Genomic DNA, 21159 nt, shown 5'->3' with positions numbered 1-21159 from the left:
GCGGTGGTTAAAGACACTGATGATTTGAAGAACTTGAGAGCGGTGGTTAAAGACACTGATGATTTGAAGAACTTGAGAGCGGTGGTGAAAGACACTGATGATTTGAAGAACTTGAGAGCGGTGGTGAAAGACACTGATGATTTGAAGAACTTGAGATCGGTGGTTAAAGACACTGATGATTTGAAGAACTTGAGAGCGAGGGTTAAAGACACTGATGATTTGAAGAACTTGAGAGCGGTGGTGAAAGACACTGATGATTTGAAGAACTTGAGAGCGGTGGTTAAAGACACTGATGATTTGAAGAACTTGAGAGCGAGGGTTAAAGACACTGATGATTTGAAGAACTTGAAAGCGGTGGTTAAAGACACTGATGATTTGAAGAACTTGAGAGCGAGGGTTAAAGACACTGAGGACTTGTATAACTTGAGAGCACGGGTTAAAGACACTGAGGACTTGTATAACTTGTGAGCGACGATTAACCTGCAGCCCACGCTGACTCCAAGAAGCACTGGTGACTAGAGCGCAGTGGAACCCATCAGCGGCTAGGAACGCTGGAAGCTGTGCAACAACTGACACCTGGAAATGCCGGAGACACTGGGGTTTGCTGCAGAGAGATCCGCCGAGAACAGAAGCACTGGCATCCACTTCAGGAGAAAAGACGATACTCAGGCGCCGAGGCGCTGCCCGGCGTCTACCTTTGAATCTCGCGCCTCTGCTGGATTGGCGGAACAGTCTGATGACGTCACCTGCTCCCCGCCCACGTGATGCCGGGTGTCATGGTGGCGCCCCTTCCCCAGGGAACCGCCGGGAGCCGCGCCAGCCAGGCGCCGGAGCCCGTGGACCAACGAAGGCGGAGGCCGCAACACAGACCAGCAGGCACGCAGGGGTAAGCGCGGTGAATGCCGCCTATGGCGTGTGACAGTACCCCCTCCTCCAGGAGTGGCCCCCGGACACTTTCCAGGTTTTGTTAGATGTCTGGAATGAAAAATCCGCACCAGTCGGGGAGCCATAACTTCAGTAGCCTTTACCCAGCTCCTCTCCTCGGGGCCAAAACCTTTCAACTCCACCAAATACTGTAGATTCTTGTGAAGATAACGAGAGTCAAGAATAGCTTTGATTTCAAAGTCCGTTCCAGCTTCAGACTCTGCAGAGGTTGGCCTTGGGGACTTTAAATGGAGCTGGTTTAAAATAAGGGGGTGAAGGAGAGAAACATGAAAGGAGTTTGGTATCCGGAGGTGGGAAGGCAATCCCAATTTGCAGACAACCGGATGCAGGACTTGTAACACGGGGTAAGGACCAATAAACTTTGGGGCGAACTTCATAGTGGGCACCCTTAACCGGAGGTTGCGGGTGGAAAGCCATACTCTGTCACCAACTTTGTATTGGGGAGCTGCTCGTCGCTTCCTATCCGCAAAGAACTTATAGCGGCCGGAAACTCTCTTGAGATTAGCATGAACTCGACTCCAAATTTGGCTGAAGTGCCGAAGAGTAGAGGCTGCAGCAGGAACCTCCTCCGGAGGACAAATGGGTAATTCAGGAACTTGAGGATGGAACCCATAATTAATGAAAAATGGGGACTCACCAGTCGAAGAGTGGTACAGATGATTATGGGCAAACTCGGCCCATGGCAACAGTTCCACCCAATCATCTTGCGAAGGAGAAAGATAAACACAGAGAAAAGTCTCTAAATCTTGATTGACGCGTTCAATTTGCCCATTGATTTGTGGATGGTAAGCGGATGAAAACTTGAGTTTTATTTGTAAGGCCGTACAGAGAGCTCTCCAGAATCTTGCAGTGAATTGTACCCCCCGGTCAGAAACAATTTACTGAGGTAAGCCGTGCAGGCGGAAATGTTCTCAGATAAATAACAAAGCCAACTTGGGAGCTGATGGTAACCCAGTCAAAGGTACAAAATGTGCCATCTTAGAGAAACGGTCGATAATTACCCAGACAGTGTTGTGACCCTTGGAGAGGGGCAATTCGGTGACAAAGTCCATAGAGATATGGGTCCAAGGCCTCTGGGGAATGGACAGTGGATGCATTAACCCCGCAGGAGGCAAACAAGGAATTTTGTGCTGAGCACACTGAGGACATGAGTTGACATAATCTTGAATATCCTTCTTCATAGTGTCCCACCAGTAAGACCTTCGTAGAAACTCCCACATCTTTTGAACTCCAGGATGACCGGAAAACTTGGAAACATGAGCTCACTACAAAAACCTTGGTTGAAATTTAGCTGGCACAGACATTCTCCCAGGAGGAGGACCCAAAGCGGTGGGAGCCGCTGACATAGAAACTGGACTGAGAATCAAAGCCTTCTCAACGGAATTCTCCTCATCCGAAGCTGTTAAGGAACGGGATAAAGCATCAGCCTTGGGGTAAAAAGTCCCAGCCTGGTACTTAATAACAAACGAAAACCGGGTAAAGAAGAGCGCCCATCTAGCTTGACGGGGATTCAAGCACTGGGCCGTCTTGAGGTACAGCAAATTCTTATGATCAGTGAAAATTGTAATTAGGTGTTTAGCACCTTCCAAAAGATATCTCCATTCCTCCAAGGCAGATTTTATTGCCAAAAGCTCTTTGTCTCCAATGGTATAATTCTGTTCCGCAGGAGAGAATTTGCGAGAATGGAAACCACATGGATGTAACTTCCCATCTGGAGCGTACTGCGAAAGCATGGCACCTATGCCTACAGAGGAAGCATCAACCTCCAAGAAGAATGGTTTTGAAAAATTTGGTTGTTGAAGGACTGGAGCAGACATAAAGGCTGCCTTTAACTGAGCGAACGCTGCTACAGCTTCGGAGGACCAATAACTTGGGTCAGAACCCTTCTTGGTTAGGAAAGTAATGGGTGCCACGATGGTAGAAAATCCCTTTATGAATTTCCGGTAGTAATTTGCAAAGCCCAGAAATCGGTGTACCGCTTTCAAGGAAAGAGGCTGAGTCCAGTCCCGGATGGCAGTGAGTTTCTCGGGATCCATACGAAGCTCCGTACCCGAAATGATGTAACCAAGAAATGGAATAGAAGGAACCTCAAAAGTACACTTGGAAATCTTGCCATAAAGATGATTCTCTCGTAATCGAAGAAGTACCTCTTTGACCTGTATTCTGTGCTCAGTGAGATTTTTAGAAAATATCAGAATATCATCCAAATATACCACTACACTTAGGTATAGCATATCCCAAAAGACTTCATTAATGAATCCCTGGAAGACGGCGGGGGTGTTGCTGAGGCCAAACGGCATTACCAGATACTCGTAATGCCCGTCCCTGGTATTGAAGGCCATCTTCCATTCGTCCCCTTGTCGGATACGTATCAAATTATAAGCTCCCCTTAAATCAAGCTTGGTGAAAACTCGGGATCCGCGAACTCTATCAAAAAGCTCCCTAATGAGCGGCAAAGGATACTTGTTCTTAATGGTGACATAATTTAGACCACGATAGTCAATACATGGTCTCAGCCCTCCGTCCTTCTTCTTCACAAAAAAGAAACCCGCCCCCGACGGAGAAGTAGAGGGGCGGATGAATCCTTTCTGTAGATTAGACTTGATATAGTCCGACATAGCTTGGGTCTCGGGCAATGAGAAGGGATAAGTGCGACCCCGAGGTGGCATTTTCCCCGGAATGAGCTCAATGGGGCAGTCCCAGGGTCTATGCGGTGGTAGCTGATCGGCCGCTTTCTCCGAGAACACGTCAGAAAACTCCCGATAGGCCTCCGGAATGAGCCCTTCATCTGACTTGGAAGACACACGGAGCGGATAGACTGGGGTGAGACAGTTTGAATGACAGAAAGAACTCCAAGATGTTATCTGTGTCGAACTCCAGTCGACGTGAGGGTTGTGAAGTTTAAGCCAAGGAAGGCCAAGAACCAGATCGTGGGGCATCTCCCGAATCACTAGGAACTCTAGGTGTTCTTGATGCAGAGCTCCCACTTGCAGTTTGATTGGTACTGTACAACTTGAAATCAGACCGTTAGAAATTTGGGTACCATTGATAGCAGTCAACGTAATAGGTCGTTCGACCGACCGTAGCTGACAACCCAGATCCTGGCACAGGAAAGGGAAATAAAATTCCCTGCAGCCCCTGAGTCCAGCAGAGCCTTAACGGGTTTGGTTATTGACTCGGAGAACAGAGACACGGAGAGTAAACAGTCCACTGGCGGAGAAGGTTTAGAAGAAACTCCTAGCTCGACTCCTCCAGAACAAGCTAGGACTGCCCGTTTCCCGGGCGAGACTTGCAAAATTTGAGAAAATGATCTGCGGCTTCACAGTAGAGGCAGAGTCTACCCTCACGACAACGCTGACGTTCTTCTGGGGACAGCCGGGATCGATTAATCTGCATGGGTTCATCAGGACTTGGAATAATCGTTTGCTTAGACGGAAGAGATCGGACCCTTGAATGATCTGACCGACTACGTTCGCCACCTCGTTCCTGCATGCGAAGATCTACCTTTACACAGAGCGAGATCAACTGTCCTTTAGACGATCGGAGAGCCCGTTCCAAAAGGCAGCCCGAAGAGCATCATTATTCCAGCGCAGTTCTGAGGCTATGGTCTGAAAATTAATCACATACTGTCCCACTGAACGAGAGCCTTGTCGGACACGAAGCAAGTCTGCAGAGGTAGCGGTCGTCCTGCCAGGCTCATCAGAGATCCTCCGGAATGACGTAATGAAATTGGTGTAACTAGAAACCAATGGATCAGATCGCTCCCATAACGGAGACACCCAATCCAACGCTGAACCCTCGAGCAAAGAAATAATGTATGCCACCTTGGACCGATCAGTAGGGAAGTTATGTGAAAGCAGTTCAAAATGTACCTCGCACTGATTGAGAAAACCACAGCAATTCTTTGGATTCCCATTATAGCGAGAAGGAGTAGGGAGCTGAAGGCGTGACCTGGTTCCAGAGGAGGATGGAATGTTACTAGAGACAACCACTGGAGCGGGTACTGGAGCTGGGGCCGGTACTACTGAGGCCAGAGAAGTCTGAATTTGATCCAGCCGGCCAGATAATTCCTGGAGATAATGCATCACCTGACCCTGTGCTGCTTCCTGACTTTGTACTCGAGAAATCAAGTCCTGGATGGTACTTGCCTCTGGGCTCCGATCCCCCGGGTCCATGAGGCCTGAGTATACTGTCACTGACCTAGGTTGGGGGTGTTGTGAACTCGGGGGTTCTCCCGATGGTAGGGGAGAGGAACCACAGTTGGGTCGGAACAGGGATGGCTTGATATAGGTCTTCCTCATACAGGACTCTGACAGAAAAGCTTGGTGAAAATATTAAAGGACTTTATTGCAGGAAGAGAGCAACACAATGTCACATAACAGAGAAGAAGTGTATGGAGAAATGTCCAGGAAGTACTTGTGAGTGACGGTAAAAGATACTGGTGACTGAAGAACTTGAGAGCGATGGTTAAAAGACACTGATGAGTTGAAGAACTTGAGAGCGGTGGTGAAGACTCTGATAATTTGAAGAACTTGAGAGCGGTGGTTAAAGACACTGATGATTTGAAGAACTTGAGAGCGGTGGTTAAAGACACTGATGATTTGAAGAACTTGAGAGCGGTGGTGAAAGACACTGATGATTTGAAGAACTTGAGAGCGGTGGTGAAAGACACTGATGATTTGAAGAACTTGAGAGCGGTGGTTAAAGACACTGATGATTTGAAGAACTTGAGAGCGAGGGTTAAAGACACTGATGATTTGAAGAACTTGAGAGCAGTGGTTAAAGATACTGATGATTTGAAGAACTTGAGAGCGAGGGTTAAAGACACTGAGGACTTGTATAACTTGAGAGCGCGGGTTAAAGACACTGAGGACTTGTATAACTTGTGAGCGACGTTTAACCTGCAGCCCACGCTGACTCCAAGAAGCACTGGTGACTAGAGCGCAGTGGAACCCAGCAGCGGCTGGGAACGCTGGAAGCTGTGCAACAACTGACACCTGGAAATGCCGGAGACACTGGGGTATGCTGCAGAGAGATCCGCCGAGAACAGAAGCACTGGTATCCACTTCAGGGGAAAAGACGATACTCAGGCGCCAAGGCGCTGCCCGGCGTCTGCCTTTGAATCTCCCGCCTCCGCTGGATTGGCGGAACAGTCTGATGACGTCACCTGCTCCCCGCCCACGTGATGCCGGGTGTCATGGCGGCGCCCCTTCCCCGGAGAACCGCCGGGAGCCACGCCAGCCAGGTGCCGGAGCCCGTGGACCAATGAAGGCGGAGGCCGCAACACAGACCAGCAGGCACGCAGGGGTAAGCGCGGTGAACGTGACACAGACGTACCGACACACCACACACTCAGGGAATGCTCATCTGAAGATAATTCCCCCACAAGGCCCTTTGGAGAGACAGAGAGAGAGTATGCCAGCACACACCCCAGCGCTATATGACCCAGGAAAAAACACAGCAATTTAATGTTTACCCAGTAGCACTGTTATTATCTGCGCCGAATTATTTTCCCCCCCCCCCTCTTCTTTAAAACCCTCTCTTCTACCGTGGTATAAGCAGGGGAGAGTCCGGGGAGCTTCCTCTCAGCGGTGCTGTGGAGAAAAACATGGCGCTGGTGAGTGCTGAGGGAGAAGCCCCGCCCCCTCGGCGGCGGGCTTCTGTCCCGCTTAAACTGTAATTTTGGCGGGGGCTCATACATATATACAGTGCCCAGCTGTATATATGTGTTCTTTTTGCCAATATGAGGTCCAAAATGCTGCCCAGGGTGCCCCCCCCTGCGCCCTGCACCCTTACAGTGACCGGAGTATGTGAGGTGTGTGGAGCAATGGCGCACAGCTGCAGTGCTGTGCGTTACCTCTAGTGAAGATCATGAAGTCTTCTGCCGCCTGTGAAGTCTTCTTTTCTTCTCATACTCACCCGGCTTCTATCTTCCGGCTCTGCGAGGGGGACGGCGGCGCGGCTCTGGGACGGACGGCGAGGGTGAGATCCTGCGTACCAATCCCTCTAGAGCTAATGGTGTCCCGTAGCCTAAGAAGCAGGACCTAGCTTCAGAGAGTAGGGCTGCTTCTCTCCCCTCAGTCCCTCGAAGCAGGGAGTCTAATGCCAACAGAGCTCCCTGAAAATAAAAAACCTAACAAAATACTTTCTATCAGTAAACTCAGGAGAGCTCACTGAAAAGCACCCAGCTCGTCTGGGCACAATATCAAATTGAGGTCTGGAGGAGGGGCATAGAGGGAGGAGCCAGTGCACACCGGGAACTAAATTCTTTCTTAAAGTGCCCATGTCTCCTGCGGAGCCCGTCTATCCCCATGGTCCTTACGGAGTCCCCAGCACCCTTTAGGACGTTAGAGAAAAAAATGTGAAAAGCTCATGTCGATCTTTTTTTGCATGTCGACCTTGTTCATGTCAACCTAATGGTCATGTTGACCTATTTCTAGTGTTGACCTAGTCACTGTCGACCAATGGGTGCCAACCTAAGTGGTGTCGACCCAGAGTCCGGATACCGTTTCTACAGCACTTTGCGAGCATCACCATTAATTGGGCATCACAGGGGTTACTATTACTGTCTCAAGCACTGAGGTCATGTGTTTGATTCCTGACTAGAAGCTAGAACCCTATTTGTGTGGAGTTTATATGTTCTCCTACTGTTATGGGTTTCTTCTGGGGATTCCTGTTTCCTCCCACAATCCAGAAATATACTGGTTGGTTAAATGAATTCTTATCCCTAGTGTATATGTGTGTGCATGTGGTATAGAAATGGAATATAGACTGTAAGTTTAGTTCCATTGGGGCTAAATGGCTAAAAAAAAAGTCTCTAAAGCACTGGATAAAACATAACGGGGTAATTCCAAGTTGATCGCAGCAGGAATTCTGTTAGCAACTGGGCAAAACCATGTGCACTGCAGGGGAGGCAGATATAACATGTGCAGAGAGAGTTAGATTTGGGTGTGGTGTGTTCAATCTGCAATCTAATTTGCAGTGTAAAAAATAAAGCAGCCAGTATTTACCCTGCACAGAAATAAAATAACCCACCCAAATCTAACTCTCTCTGCAAATGTTATATCTGCCCCCCCCCCTCCCTCCCTGCAGTGCACATGGTTTTGCCCAACTGCTAAAAAATTTCCTGCTGCGATCAACATGGAATTACCCCCAATATGCGTGTGCGCTCCATAAAAAAATGTTAGTAGATAGTACTATATATCAGCATTCCATATTCCACCCATGACATGCTGGGGCTTGTCATTCTACAACAGCCGGTCAGCCTTTGCACAGAATACATAGAAAGCAAAGACTAATACATAAAACCCTAAAGATTCGTTTTTTTCATCGATATGTTGTTCCCGTGTAAACCTACACGCTATCCTCCTACAGCCTGACAGACAGTCCAATTAGAGTGGAGGCAGCAGTAAGGCGCGGTAAGGGTTACACCGCTGAGTGACAGACAGGGGTGCAGGCACAGACTAGTGAGTGACAGCAGGCGGTGTGGGCAGCAGAAGGGTCACTTCGGGGTCACTCCGCTTTGTAATAAACCACGACCTGCCCTCCCCAGCCAACCACGTGTATTTATCTCCGCATGTGTCCTTTAGCCACGCCCGCCGCTATGTGATTGGCAGCTGCGACTGTGTCATCCCGCCCCGATACCGGTTTTACTTTTCATTGGTCTGGCATCCTGTCCGTCTCTTTCCAGACGGGCCTGTGACGTCACTGTCTGGAAACGCCTCTCCGTGTCCTAAGGGAACATTTAAAGAGCCAGAAACCTTTTAATTATTGCGCCCCCCGCCTTCCCTGCCTGCCCGGGCTATTAGTAGTGTACAGGCTGCTGCGCTCCTGACGTGCTCCCATAGACAGGCAGCTGACAGTGTATGAGACTCATCCCAGCCAGTCCCGCCGTGGAAATGTCAGTGCATACACTGCTAGGACATGTATTATATCCTGACTCCCCGGCCGACCAGCTAAGAGGATGGTGATATCGGAGCAGATATTTAGGGGGTAATGCAATATTAATACTGTGTTTATATTGCGTGCATGTAGGTAGGTGGCGACGCTCGGCTATACCTTACTGTAGTAGCGCTAGCAGCAGAGCACTTATTACAGTGTGGCGCTAGGGGAGGACTTATTACACGACAGGTCGGGTAGGTAGTACTGCAGTGTTAGCCCAGGGCTTATTACACTACAGGTCGGGTAGGTAGTACTGCAGTGTTAGCCCAGGGCTTATTACACTACAGGTCGGGTAGGTAGTACTGCAGTGTTAGCCCAGGGCTTATTACACTACAGGTCGGGTAGGTAGTACTGCAGTGTTAGCCCAGGGCTTATTACACTAGCAGGGACTGTAACTAGGTGACATGGCAATTGGCAATGCTAGCACATAAGGCACTGACAGGTCGGGTAGGTAATATTGCAGTGCTATGGCGCACATACTGCACCAACAGGTAACTTCTAGCTCATGCTACTACATTACACTGACAAGGAGGACAAGTGGTAATGCAGTGCTAATACAGTCCTTATTGTATCGCCAGGTAGGTAGTGTTGTAGTACATATTACACTAAATGGTAATGCAGTGTGACTAGGTAGGTGCTAAAGCAGTGCTAGATAAAACTTCTTACACTAACAGAACAGAACAGGTAGATGCTACTGCAGTGCTTAGTAATTATTACATTGACAGGTCTGGGAGTACTAGTACTTATTCCACCTGCAAGTCGGGTAGTAGGTGTTGATGGCAGACAGGTTGGTACTTGGTAGGCAGTAATGCTTTGTGTGCAGCCCTGTAACCAGTATATGCGCAGTCTAGCTGCCTATTTCCAGAAGATGTAATAAGAAAACAGGATAAAGTAGTTAAAAGATAATCCAGTGTTTTTAGGTCTGGTAGGTAGCTTAGGACAGATAGTTTTTAATGTAGTGCTGTAATACTGTGTATATGAAACTCAGCATACAGCAGATAGGCAGTCAGTACAGCCTGGAAGACAGGTAGCCTGAGGGGTAATGCAGTGTGACAGTGTAACAAGGTAAAGGTGTAACCCATTCTGCACCCCAATAGTTTACACTCATGAGACCATGGCATGAACAATCTAGGACTGGACAGATTGAACCCCTGCATTGCCCATAATACAGCTGGTTACATAGTGCCCAGGTGACTGAGATGTGAGTGTTAATATATTAATACTCACAGACGTCCTACAGCTGCCAAGACAATGCAATTTATTGTCGGATAAGCGCAACATTGTATCCAATGACAATTCTGCTTCTCTGCAATGCTTTCAGCCTCCCCGTTTTTTGTGTTCATCTCCCATTATTTGCTTTTTCTTCCTGAATGACTATTATTTGTAAAGAAGTTTCAGATATAAAAGACTAACAGAAAACATTCCGTTTCTATCAGGCATGAGCTCATTTCTAACAAATAAAAGTTCGGGGGTTGTCTAGCAGAAGCAATGTGGAGCCAACAGTACCAGCAAGTCCTGCCAGCTGTACAGCGAATGTTGCACAAAATCTTCATCCTAAAAATACAACGCAAATACCTTATTTACTATTTATTTACTTCAGACACCCCCTTCCCCCTCAACGTCACATGCATAACTACAGCCTGCAATAAACATAGTAAACATTGCTTATATACATGTGTGCATTTGCTGAATGTAACTCGCCACGGTTACCCTATTCAGCTATACATATACAATGAAGTGATCTCTCTGACTGCTGTACCGTTTTGGCTCTGTGTAAATGCAGAATTGGGAGAGAATTAATACTGCAGCAGTGTACTCGGCATTTCTATAGCCCCTGTTACCTGCTGCGCTGTTGCAGATATTTTTTCAGCCTGTATTTTGGGAAGGATGTGACTTTTTATGAACACTAGTAGAATAATAAAAATAACTGTGATAGGAGTTGATTTATAGCAGCGTTGTTATCCCAATGGATAGAGGTGATATACAAACACTAGGCTGCAGCAGAAACAAGCAATTCTGAAGTACTGAAAAATATATTTTTCTCTCTCAAAAATAACATTTCTTAATTGCCTGGAGACTGAATCGAAGGGGGGGGGGGGGGGGGGGAGAGAATGGGCGACACAACACTCTATAGCTGTGATCTGTTGGATGAATATAAATTGGGACACTAAATAAAAGTCCAAATGCTCAACATATATCCTGCCATAACTTGGGAGTTGAACAGATGAGATTTATAAACACATGTGAGATCTTTAGATAAGACTGATAAATAGATAAGTGTAGATGTGTAGTTGATTTATCAAAGCTTGAAGAGAGATCAAATTGTGAGGGATAAAGCACCAACCAATCAGCTCCTGTCATTTTACAAATGCAGCCTGTAAAATGTAAGTCAGGAGCTGATTGGCTGGTACTTTATATATATATTTGGTAGATGGATAGAGAGATACATTCAAAAGGAAAGTTATGAGATATATGGATAATAAATCATTATAAGATAGATGGTAGGTAAATATAAGATATGCATGCAAGATATGTATGAAATAGATACATATATAGTCATCACTGATCAATACATAAGTAAGATGGATATATATATGAAATAAATGTGATATAGATGAGAGATATGTGATAAATAGTTATGCAATAGATATGCAATAGATGAGAGGTGTGATAGGTACACATAGATATGAAATAGACGTGCTAATTAGATACGTATGAGAGCAATCTGATTTTATATATATACATATACACACACACGCACGCACGAGAGAGAGAGAGACAGGATATGAGGACAGTGGATTATATATATATATATATATATATATATATATATTAGAGATATTAGAGAGCTGTGATAGGTATTAGATAGAGAGGTATTACACAGATATTAAAGAGAGAACGATGTGAGATAGATACAGTATATAGACAGAAACATATGATATAGATGGATTGATATGAAACTGATATGAGGTAGGGAAATGGATATATCAATATGATAGATGAGATAAATATTTATAAAATATATATGTAATAAATAGATGTGAGTTATGCATGACCGGTATGAGAAAGATATATGAGCTACACATATAGATGCCATGCAGTGGCATACATATAGATGCCATACAGTGAGTTCAGTAGACTTTCTAAAGTATAAATATAATGATTCAGCCTGAAATGCTTCCTTTAAGCACAACCCTGGCATGTGCATATTTCATAATCCCAGTATAAAAGGGGACTTATGCTCTGGTTTGAAATTGAAACCAGCATGACCTGGTTCTTGCAGTCTTCTTGCTGCATTTGGAAAGAGCTCTAAAAGCGTCTGAAAGAAGATGAAAAAAAAAAGTTGAGAAATGAGGAAGTCACATTTTTTGTAATAAGAAATCTGCATTTAATCCTTTGTCTCCCTAAAGTGAATATGGTTGACTGGTCTGTTTGAAGAGTCTTTTCATAAGCTTGCAGGCATTGAAGGTGTTAACTGATGTAAGGGGGGATGTCTAGTATGGAAATCTTAATAGATATGTCTAGACAGGCTTTTGGAAATTCCTGTGACTGCAGAATAGGAACAGATGTACCAAAATAGACATTTTACCTAGGCACCGAATTCTTTATTCACTAATGCAATCATTTGTTAACAAGGAACAGTTACACTGTTTGCCATCATTTCAGATTCAAATTAGTTGCAATTTTCACTAATTTTTCTACATATGAAATTATTTCTTTGCAAATAAAACATAACATGGTTCACAAGTACAGCTCGAAGCATGATGCTAACAGGAGCCCATGTGCTTTATGGGTTTATGCAGGGTTACACCAGATATATAGGTACTGTATACATCTATCACATTGCTAAATACTGGGACACTGCACATCAGAACAGCAAATTCAAGTCAGTTGTTTCTCGCTCCCGTCTAAAGTGGCCAGGAGATATTCAATTGTTTATGGGTACTCACTTATAGTGGATTTCTGCTCACATCCTCCTGAGGTATGAGCAGAAATCTGTCCAAAGTAGAGCTTTGGGCCACCTTAACGGCAGCACACCCAGGAGTTTACACATGAAAAGCTGCTTTATGCAGCTAACCCAGGTGCATTTTGGCGGAAGAGTGCCCACTCACGACCAGCACTGGGCACCCAAACAATTGTGTAGCTCCAGTCACTTTAGATGGGCGCTACGAGCGCATTAAAACAATACAATTTTCCCCAAATGATCTGGGAAATCCTATCACTATCCACAATACAGGGAATATAGCTAAGTGATTTGAGAAATGTAGATAATATTAAGATTATTCACATTAGACTAGTTTATTCAAACATGCTTAGGTAATGTCAAATAAAACACTTTCTTGGGCATTTGCAGGAATATTGTCACCCATGTGAGAGCTGCTGTAGACAGAAGCAGTATGATAGCAGCAGGGGGCAGCGTGGGCTTTGCATTTTAGCCCCTTGTGTCCTAATTAGTCTGTTTTGTAGTTGTGATTTTATAGAAATCCAAAGTAAAATAAGGCTAAGTAAAGTACTCATCACAGCACAAGAACCTTTACATTTTGACAATTATCTAAGAATGCCAAGATAATATGGTTAGTAACTGGATAATGTCAGGACTAACCATTAATGATTTTGTCTGTGTCTTATATAAATGGAGTTATGGATATGAGCTGTAAACATTGCACCCATTTAGTGTTATTTTACTAGTATTTAAAGTGTCAGTGAGATGATTTAATAAAAATATGTATGCTCAGTACCAAACACCATTTTGTGCAATATTCTTTTACATCCAAGCTTTCTGGAAATCACAAATCACACCGTTAACAACCCCCCCCCCCCCCCCCCCCCATTCCACACCCCAAAATGTATTGCTCTGAGTTGTAATGTGTATTGATATTGCAACCCTTGAGCAAAAATTGTTTAATTTACATTTTTCTATTTCCAGACTGCACAGATCACTAACACTTTGCCATTTATTGAAGGGATTCTTTGTATATGTGGGGATGGAAGGACTGCTATAACTTTGAGAGGAATCAATAGATTAAATAGATCAACAGTCTGATATAATACATATTTTTCCTAAACCAGCCAATCAACTCAAGCATGCTAAAAGTAAAAAAGTGACAGCCATGCCTTAAACCAGTGGTTCTTAAACTGTGTGCCATGGCACCCTGAGGTGCCTCAGGACAGATTGGTGGTCCAGGACAAATTAAAATTGTATATGGACAATTTAAATAGGCAAAACCAGTGCTGGGGCCTGCCAATCATAAAATATGTGGACAAACAGAAGCAAATTGTGTCCCTCAGCATGCAATTAAACCTAAGGATGACATATAAACACAATTTTCTTAATTTATTATTTCTCTCTAAATTTCTCAATAAGAAACTTTTGGCCTAGGGGTGCCATGAAAAACAATAATTCTGGTACTCAAAGGCACCGTGAATCAATACAGTTTGGGAACCACTGCCTTAAACATAAAAGATGAATGGAACCTATCATTATTATTATCCCTTATCTATGTGGAGCTGTACAAAGTACATTAGAAACATAACAGGACAAAAGCAATATTATACATGGCAGTCAATAATGAAACATACACATATATAGTCACTATGAAGTACATGTAATAGCCTGTGAGTTGCAGGCACCCACAAGATTACAGTGTTTTGCCTCTAGAGTTAAAGCAGCAATAATTTAAAAGGCAAAACCATAATAAACATTTACTCCCATAACTATTTAACCCAGTGCTAGATTAATATGTACTTAATTTGATGGGTGCAGAATACAGGTTCAGAGCCACGGATAACAAAAATCACTACGTTAAGGGCCCTGCACACTAATACATTTTAATAAACGATATGAAGGTTCTCGTTCATTAATGAACGAGAACTCATTTATATCGTTTAGTGTGTAGGAACCAACGATGAACGATGCGCGGCCCCGTGCTCGTTCAATGTTGGTGCCCAGTCGCTTATGCATGCAGGCCAATATGGACGAGATTGTCCACATTAGCATGCACTGCTATGGAGCCGGGTGACGGGGGGAGTGAAGAAACTTCACTCCCCCTGTCACTGCTCCCCCACCGCCACGGGGTCGCCCGTTTGCCGTTTCAGCGGTCGGGCAGCTCGGCGGTGGGTCGCCGAGTCTGTAGGGCCCATTACTATGCTGAAAAAACATATGCTGAGGTAAATTAAAAAAAGAATCTTGTATTCCACTACAAACTCTTCTTTTCAGTTTCGGAAATATGAACACAAACCAGTTCTCCGTCACCATTAGAGCGCTGGTAAAGATAGGCTAATACCACTTTCAGACATGTGACCTGGGAATTTGACAGTTCTAGCAAGCCGGCAAATTCCTGGGTCTCAGCTCTGCGACCCTGGTGGGAAACAGGGTTGCGGACCTAGGGCTTAAGGAGGGTATACACAGGAGATTTCTCCCGGAGATGTGTGCTGACCAATCTATTACAGACCGCTCAGCACACATCTCCCCCCCCCCCCCGCTCAACACAGCGCAATGTGTGCTGACTGAGCGAGGGGGGGGGTGACAGTGGGACTGCTCATTTCACCCTGTGTTGCCAGCACCCCTACACACAGGACGGAATCTAGTCAGATTGCTTAGAAATTAAGTGAACATCGCTCGGTGTGTACGCCCCTTTAGTCCTGGGTCGTTTGTATTCACACATACAGAAATCCCAGGTTGATGCACGTTCACGTGCAAAAATCCAGAATTTCCATGTACGTTTGAAAGGGGTAGTAGCGTGGGAAAATAAGGTTTCTCCAGTGCTGAAGGTGTATAGATAGGAGTTATGTATATGGGGTATATGTATTAATAATCATGGCAGTAACAGAATTATTAACAGTCCCTATAAGGACAAACTTTTTCCTTTTTAACAAAATTTTCCCTTCTACTGTATGTACTAGACTCACAGGGACACACTTAATAATTAGGCTGCTATGACATGTTAATTGCAGAGCAGATCCTCTCCTCTCCTTGTTTTCCCATATAAAAATTTTAGGTGTCTGGTGGGAAGGGTATCCGGTCTCTAGGTTGACAAGACTTGGGTCGACAGGGTTTCTAGGTCGAAATATTCTATGTCGTCGTTAGTTCTTCACATTTTTTTTTCTATGTTTGAACTTTTTTATACTTTACGATCTACGTGGATGATTGGGAATGGTAACCTGTGCCGAGCGCAGCGGTAGTGGAGCGAGGCACCTTGCCCGAAGCATGGCGGGCGAAGCGGTGCACTCATTGGGGTTCCCGGTCACTGCATGGTGAAAACTACACCAAAAAAGATTAGAAAAACTCATGTCGACCTTTTGGCCTGTCAACCTAGAGACCCTGTCGACCTAGAATCCCTGTCGATTTAGTTACTGTCGAACAACAGTGGTCGACCTAGACACTGTCGACCTAAGTGTGGTTGACCTTCAATACCACACCAGGTGGGAAGACACCTACTCTCCTTAGGGCACAGATTTTGGTTATCCCTTAGCGCCATCCATATTTTCATTATTCATAAACAGAAATGTAGATATTTTATTTTATGAAAGCCCCTACCCCACCCCCCCCCCAAAAAAGGAAGAACAATGGGCCTAATTCTGAGTTGATCGCAGCAGCAATTTTGTTAGCAGTTGGGCAAAACCATGTGCACTGCAGGAGGGGCAGATATAACATGTGCAGAGAGAGTTAGATTTGGGTGGGGTGTGTTCAAACTGAAATCTAAATTGCAGTGTAAAAATAAAGCAGCCAGTACTATTTACCCTGCACAGAAACAAAATAACCCACCCAAATCTAACTCTCTCTGCAAATGCTATATCTGCCCCCCCTGCAGTGCACATGGACCCTCATTCCGAGTTGTTCGCTCGCTAGCCGCTTTTCGCAGCAGTACACACGCTAAGCCGCCGCCCTCTGGGAGTGTATCTTAGCTTAGCAGAATTGCGAATGAAGTATTCGCAATATTGCGAAAAGATTTTTCTGTGCAGTTTCTGAGTAGCTCGAGACTTACTCTTCCAGTGCGATCAGTTCAGTGCTTGTCGTTCCTGGTTTGACGTCACAAACACACCCAGCGTTCGCCCAGACACTCCCCCGTTTCTTCAGCCACTCCCGCGTTTTTCCCAGAAACGGCAGCGTTTTTTTACACACTCCCATAAAACGGCCAGTTTCCGCCCAGAAACACCCACTTCCTGTCAATCACACTCCGATCACCAGAACGAAGAAAAATCCTCGTAATGCCATGAGTAAAATACCAAACTTCTTAGCAAATTTACTTGGCGCAGTCGCAGTGCGAACATTGCGCATGCGCAATTAGCGGAAAATCGCTGCGATGCGAAGAAAATTACCGAGCGAACAACTTGGAATGAGGGCCATGGTTTTGCCCAATTGCTAACAAACTTGCTGCTGCGATCAACTCAGAATTACCCCCACTGAAAGCTTCTGCAAAGACAAGCATTAAGCTACCCAGAGCCCACACAGAAAGCTGTAGTCGCACAGAGGTACCAGGGATCTGTATCTCAGCTGTCACTGTATCTGATATATTACTAGTGTGTCTGAATGAAGTAAGATTATATGGATATTACATACCTGCCACAGTGTGACCACATGTGATCTTTTGTTTTTCCCCTCATATTCAAACTGCAGTAACCCTCAGCTAAATGAGTTTACTAGAAATGAAAGCACTAACCTACACTGACAGAGATTAGATCATGTCAGCTAGAAAATAAGTGGGGAAGTAGACACAGAAGGTTGGCAAGTAAAACGTAAGTTAGCACCCATGGTTTGGGATCACTACAAATGCATAGAATGGAGCTCTGGTACAGTATATGCCCAAACCAACTCTTCCTTACCCACCTAAAAACTGATCATAAGCTTTGTAATAATAAAAAAAAAAAAAAAAAATAAGTTGCAGCATACGTGTGATGCTTTTAATTTAACAAGCATACTTTTCATAGCACTTGAAATGCAAGTCACCGGCGTCACCTGCAAACCTCCCTCTGTCGGGCAATCTTGGCTATACCCAGACAGCCTGTCCCTTTAACAGCAGCGCCCGCCCACCAGCTGCTCACGAATGGCCCGTACTCCTGCCTGTCACTGTGCCCTCTGCCCCGCCTCCGTGCAGTGTTAGGGCAGTCCCAGTCTGGCGCTGACGTCACGGCCCGTCTGGCTGCCTGGGGTTGGATCCAGCTGTAAGGCAATCTCCTTGGACTTGAGGAGGGGGAAGGAAGGACTGGGACTTAACAGACTACTGCTCCTCACACACAAGCCCAGCAGCCTGGGACTGGGGCATAGGGACCTGCCCAGAGCCTGGGAGTCAGAAACTGTTCCACAAGCAGAAGGACTTAGTGGCTGCCCCATCAGCTAGCCCAAATTGGGACTGAAACAAAGTAACTAGCTCCCATTGTAGTTCTGTTTGCCATGTTCCAGCAGCCGGAGTCAGAGCCCTGTGTGAGTGAGTGACCGCAGCTCTTTCTAGAGGAGTCTCCTGTTCAATGTTTAACTTGATGGGTCTGAACAGTACCAGCGCTGCTATCCAGTCCAATGTCTCCTGTTCCTGTAACTGCAAGAGGTCCTTACTGCAAAGCATGGAGATCAGTGAGTATTCCTCTCCCCTCTGTGCATCTGTGTGTGTGTGGAATCTAATATATATCAGTGTGTGGATAGGAGAGGAGCCGCTTCCCTGCCTCTCATCACTTCAGCAGGCTGTGCTGAAACTTTCCCAGAGTTTTCTGTACATTGTATAGTATAGGGGGAGGCTCCCTCTCACTGCAGTGCTCTCAGGCACATCCTCTGCACGCTCTGCTTCTACTTTCTTCTAGTGCTGGCTGTGCATTTACTCGTACTGATCTTTTCTGCAGCCATAGCTGCTTATAGAAAGCTTTGGTGCTTCTTAGGGGTTGTTTTATTTGTAACATCTGAACATACTATATGTGAGTAAATATGTTGCCTGGGAGCTTGTGTGGCAGGGGACAACTTTTGGTGGTAGGAAGTTTAGGTGCTTGTTCCTGTCATCAAGATCCAATTTCATCTTCATTGAATAGGCTGGTATAGCCTCCCCCACACTAAGCTGCCACGTCTCCAATGCGCTATGGGTTAATATAGGTGAATCTATAGTGTGCCAGTGATGTGCTCAGTGCTTTACTGACAAAGTTAGTTTTTATGAGCTACCTTCATGAATCTCAGCTCCCTTTGGCATTCAGTTGCCTGCATGTTTGGGTGCTGATTCCGCCCCCCCCCTGGGGCAAATGTTTACACTTCTGGTTTTGGTTCCCCCATCCTGTCTCAGGACAGGTATATTTGTCATAATTTTCTTTCCAATTTACACACTATACAATTATCTGGCAGATTATCTGCCAGATTTAGTTGGTTGGGATGAAAATTTGGTAATGAATAAGAGCAAATGGCAATAGACCATTTGCTCCCCAAAACGGCAAAATAGACAAAAACAGTCGTTCATCCAAGTTGGTTAAGTTTGTGTTTAACCAATTTTTATGAATGACAGGTTTTGTTAGTTTTCCAGTATTTGGGAACAAATGGTAGATTGTCATTTGCTCTCATTCATTACCAGATTTTCATACCAACCAGCTAGATCTGCCAGATAATTGTATAGTATGTACCTAGCTTTAATCTGATCATGTATAGTTAGACTTTAGAGACCCACAGTATGGTTTTATTAGCTTTTCCAGTGACCAGAAATCTATTAAGTATATAAAATGGTCTTTATATTTTTGCCTGTTTTATTTATATTGTTACCCCCTTGCCACCCTTCAGAATTTTCCAGACCGCCTCTGAGACCATAGCTTGAAAGTGAAAATGACCTCAGCCAGTCTGCGACACTGACACAATGTCTACAAAACTTTTTGTTCAGAAACTATTGCATAAACTCAGATTATTCATCTTTTCCACTGACCTTAGAATGCTATCAAGGATTGCACCCCAGGGCTGGCTACGCACACCTATTAAACATGAAAACTTCAAATAAAAGGGTTGCTCAATGGTTTTATTAGGTCTCCTAGGAAGCACAGAATTTACGGTGTCTTGCATAAGTTTTAATAGTGAGAAGTTGAGACATTTTCTAAAGCTGCAGCCTGGATTTAATGTCACTGCACTGAGGTGGTACGGTGACTGCACCAAAAATTTGGGAGATAGGAGGCGGAGTGGCAGCCCGTGAGGTGACCAGACAGTTTTATATGGCTCACAATCAATGCTCTGTGGTCCCCAGTCTACAAGCAGTACAGTGTATTTAAAGAGCCCAGACCATAAAACACAATATACAGACTGGTAGACCCAGGAGCTGTTTATTGATCACCATTATTACAGCCACAAATAGTTCCTCAAAAGACTATTTTATTTTGCTGCTGAGAGCTGTTTATTACAACCCAGAAGCATTTTATTGCTTTTCAACTTATCAGTTGCAGACTGTACATGTTCAAATAAGTACATTTAAATTACATACTCATTTATAGACTAAAGCTGATTATGGACAACTTGCAGATGTAAAATTGTAGCAATCATACAGTGGGATGAATAAAAATCGTATAGTTGCCTTAAAGAAATTGAGATTATCAAATTGGCATAATATAGGAAAACACGTTCTGTTCCCCTTTATATTTAATATAGAGATGGGTGAAGGCACAATTAGACATGTCATCATCTTCATCAAGGTGTTTTGTGTGTTCATTTCAAACCCTTTTTCATCAGCTTTATCAGGGCAATAAGCTTACCGTATCATGAGCTCTGTCTGGGTTCACGGAGTTTGGCAGTGAGTGTGCTGAGCGTCTCTTTAACAGAACAATATGTAATTGTTTCAGCTTACAAGACACCAAGTTTTAGTACAAAATGGATGACACAGTTAGTGGCAGTAAGTCGGGGACACTGGGTTCCTAAAAACCGGTTGCATGAATTGACCTCTGGTGCTTTATTGACTGTAGATGACATTCCTGCCAAATACACATTATTTTGCAGTAGGCTCTTTAACCCATGATATGACATTTTATGGTCTGAAAACGATCAAATGTATTATTTTGTATCTTATTTGCTTTCCGCTGCAATTTGTTTCATTGGGGACCCCTGAGATGAATATACCCAAAGTTCCTTGTCTGCTTGTTAGGGCTATCCGTTAATTCAGTGATGACTATAGGACAGTGCCTGCACTGTGTGCAAAAGAAGATGTGAGTTGGTAAACTCATCTAGGAGGCTGGTAATTACTTGCGACAGACACTTTGTAAGTAAAGGACACGTCATTGCCCATAAATGAGATCTTAAGGTCTGTAGGCTGCAAACTTGAAAACCTTTGCTAA

The 21159-nt window shown here is 44.7% G+C and overlaps 1 protein-coding gene across 1 annotated transcript in view; it reads left to right on the top strand.

Annotated features, from left to right (window-relative positions):
* The first annotated feature begins 17969 nt into the window (after positions 1 to 17969).
* Positions 17970 to 21159, top strand: part of PMEPA1 (prostate transmembrane protein, androgen induced 1) — an 89097-nt gene continuing 85907 nt past the window's right edge. The window contains exon 1 of the mRNA XM_063959054.1: positions 17970 to 18454. Coding sequence (XP_063815124.1) covers positions 18352 to 18454 — 103 coding nt within the window. The 5' untranslated portion in view covers positions 17970 to 18351. The remainder of the gene's footprint in view (positions 18455 to 21159) is intronic.

Source organism: Pseudophryne corroboree, chromosome 3 (genome assembly GCF_028390025.1).
Source record: "Pseudophryne corroboree isolate aPseCor3 chromosome 3, aPseCor3.hap2, whole genome shotgun sequence".
Lineage (NCBI taxonomy): Eukaryota > Metazoa > Chordata > Amphibia > Anura > Myobatrachidae > Pseudophryne > Pseudophryne corroboree.
This window is presented reverse-complemented; position numbering and strand designations above follow the sequence as displayed.